The sequence below is a fragment of the Seriola lalandi genome, unplaced genomic scaffold, assembly GCF_002814215.2.
Source record: "Seriola lalandi dorsalis isolate HSWRI2012SDOR001 ecotype SW California unplaced genomic scaffold, Sedor1 jcf7180002002240, whole genome shotgun sequence".
Classification (NCBI taxonomy): domain Eukaryota; kingdom Metazoa; phylum Chordata; class Actinopteri; order Carangiformes; family Carangidae; genus Seriola; species Seriola lalandi.
In genome coordinates this window covers 1-1,495 of record NW_019472896.1, presented here as the reverse complement: position 1 = coordinate 1,495, position 1,495 = coordinate 1, and the positions used below count along the sequence as shown (strand labels likewise).

Below are 1,495 nucleotides of genomic sequence, written 5' to 3'. Positions count from 1 at the left end.
ATTTGACTGAGAACTTCCCTCTCTCCACTCATGCTGTTCATGGTGGCTCCAACTTCTTCCTTTATCTTGTTGATATTCTTCCTTAGAAGTTCCAGTTCTCTCCTTTCTGCCAGTACACTCTTCTCACTGCTTTCCAGTTGTAGTTTTAGTCTTTTGATGGTGTCATCCTGTACTTCCTCTTCCAGATCCCATTGTTTCTGAATGTGATTTGCAGCTAACTGCTCTGTTCCACGTTTACTCTCATCCTTTTGTCTTTGCAGCTTCAGCTTCATAATCTCTAGTTCATCTCTCTCACTGATGATCCTCTCCAGCTGCTGGTCGAGCTCTTTCTTCCTCTTCCTTGTCTCCCTCTTGACAGCATCTTTTTCTCTTTTGATCTCATCCCACATCTTTTTAACTTCCTGATCTTTTCTAATGCCTTTTCGGATCATTTGTTGATTTTCTCTTTTTTTGATCTCCAACTCAGACTTCAACACTTCAATCTCTCTTCTTTCTCTTTTAACTTTCTCTAGTCTAATAGCAAGCTCCTGTTTTTGCTTTTGGATATCATCCCTCATTTGGACTGTCCCATCCATCTCTGCTTCTGCACGTATCATCAATTTTTCAAAGGCTATCTTTATATGAGATTTTATTCTGAACATGTTGTCTCTTACAGTGCTGTTCTCACCTAGTAATGTTTTGAGCCCCTCTTTTTGTTGCACTAATTGAACATTTACATTGTCTAGAGCTCCCATTTCCATTCTAATTAATTCCAAATATTTGTGAATCTTTTGTCTCATGTTTTGTTGATCAGCAATGCAATCAGTGACCTTTGAGATTTGGTGTTCCATTTCAGCATTCTCCCTGTTGCTTCTCACCTGTTTCTTTTCCATGCACTGTTTTTCGTCTTCTCTGTATTGTTGGATAAGAGTAGTCGGGTCTTTGATAATCTGCATATTCTCAGTGACTTCTTCTGTTTGTTTTTGCAGTTTTATCCTCAACACTTCTGATTCATCCCTCTCTCTTATGGTTTTCTCCAGTCTTTCGTCTAATTCTCCTCTTCTCTTTTGGGTCTCTCTCCGTAGTAATTCCCTTTCTCTTTGTATTTCATTCCACATTTGTTCCATCTCCTCTTCTTTTCTAATGTTTTTTCTAAACATCCGTTCACTCTCTTTTCCCTTTATTTCTAGTTCTGACTTCAGCAGCTCCATTTCTCTTATTTCTCTTTTGACTGTTTGTGCTCTGTCATCCAGCTCCTGTTTCTGACATTTGATATTCTCCCTTAAACAGTTCATCTCATGTATTTCTGCCTCAGCTTTCTGTCTTTCTATTTTCACATTCTCACTCTCCAATTGAATCTGTTGTTTCAGCATCTCAATCTCTTCTCGCTTTGTCTTTTCTTTTACTTGCTCATGTATCAGTGTTATATCGTCCTCCAGTTTCTCTTTAACCTGTCTGAGTTTGAAGATTTCATTTTTGATTTCCTCCATTTCTTTGTCCTTTCTATTCTTTGTCA

At 38.3% G+C, this 1,495-nt stretch overlaps 1 protein-coding gene across 1 annotated transcript; it reads right to left on the bottom strand.

Moving 5' to 3' along the window:
- Positions 1-7: 7 nt before the first annotated feature.
- On the bottom strand, positions 8-1,489 carry LOC111665420 (uncharacterized; the record flags this gene model as incomplete). The annotated part of the gene is made up of 1 exon (XM_023420418.2): positions 8-1,489. A coding segment is annotated over exon 1 (1,462 nt), but the record flags the coding sequence as incomplete, so codon positions are not given.
- Between the last annotated feature and the right edge of the window lie 6 nt (positions 1,490-1,495).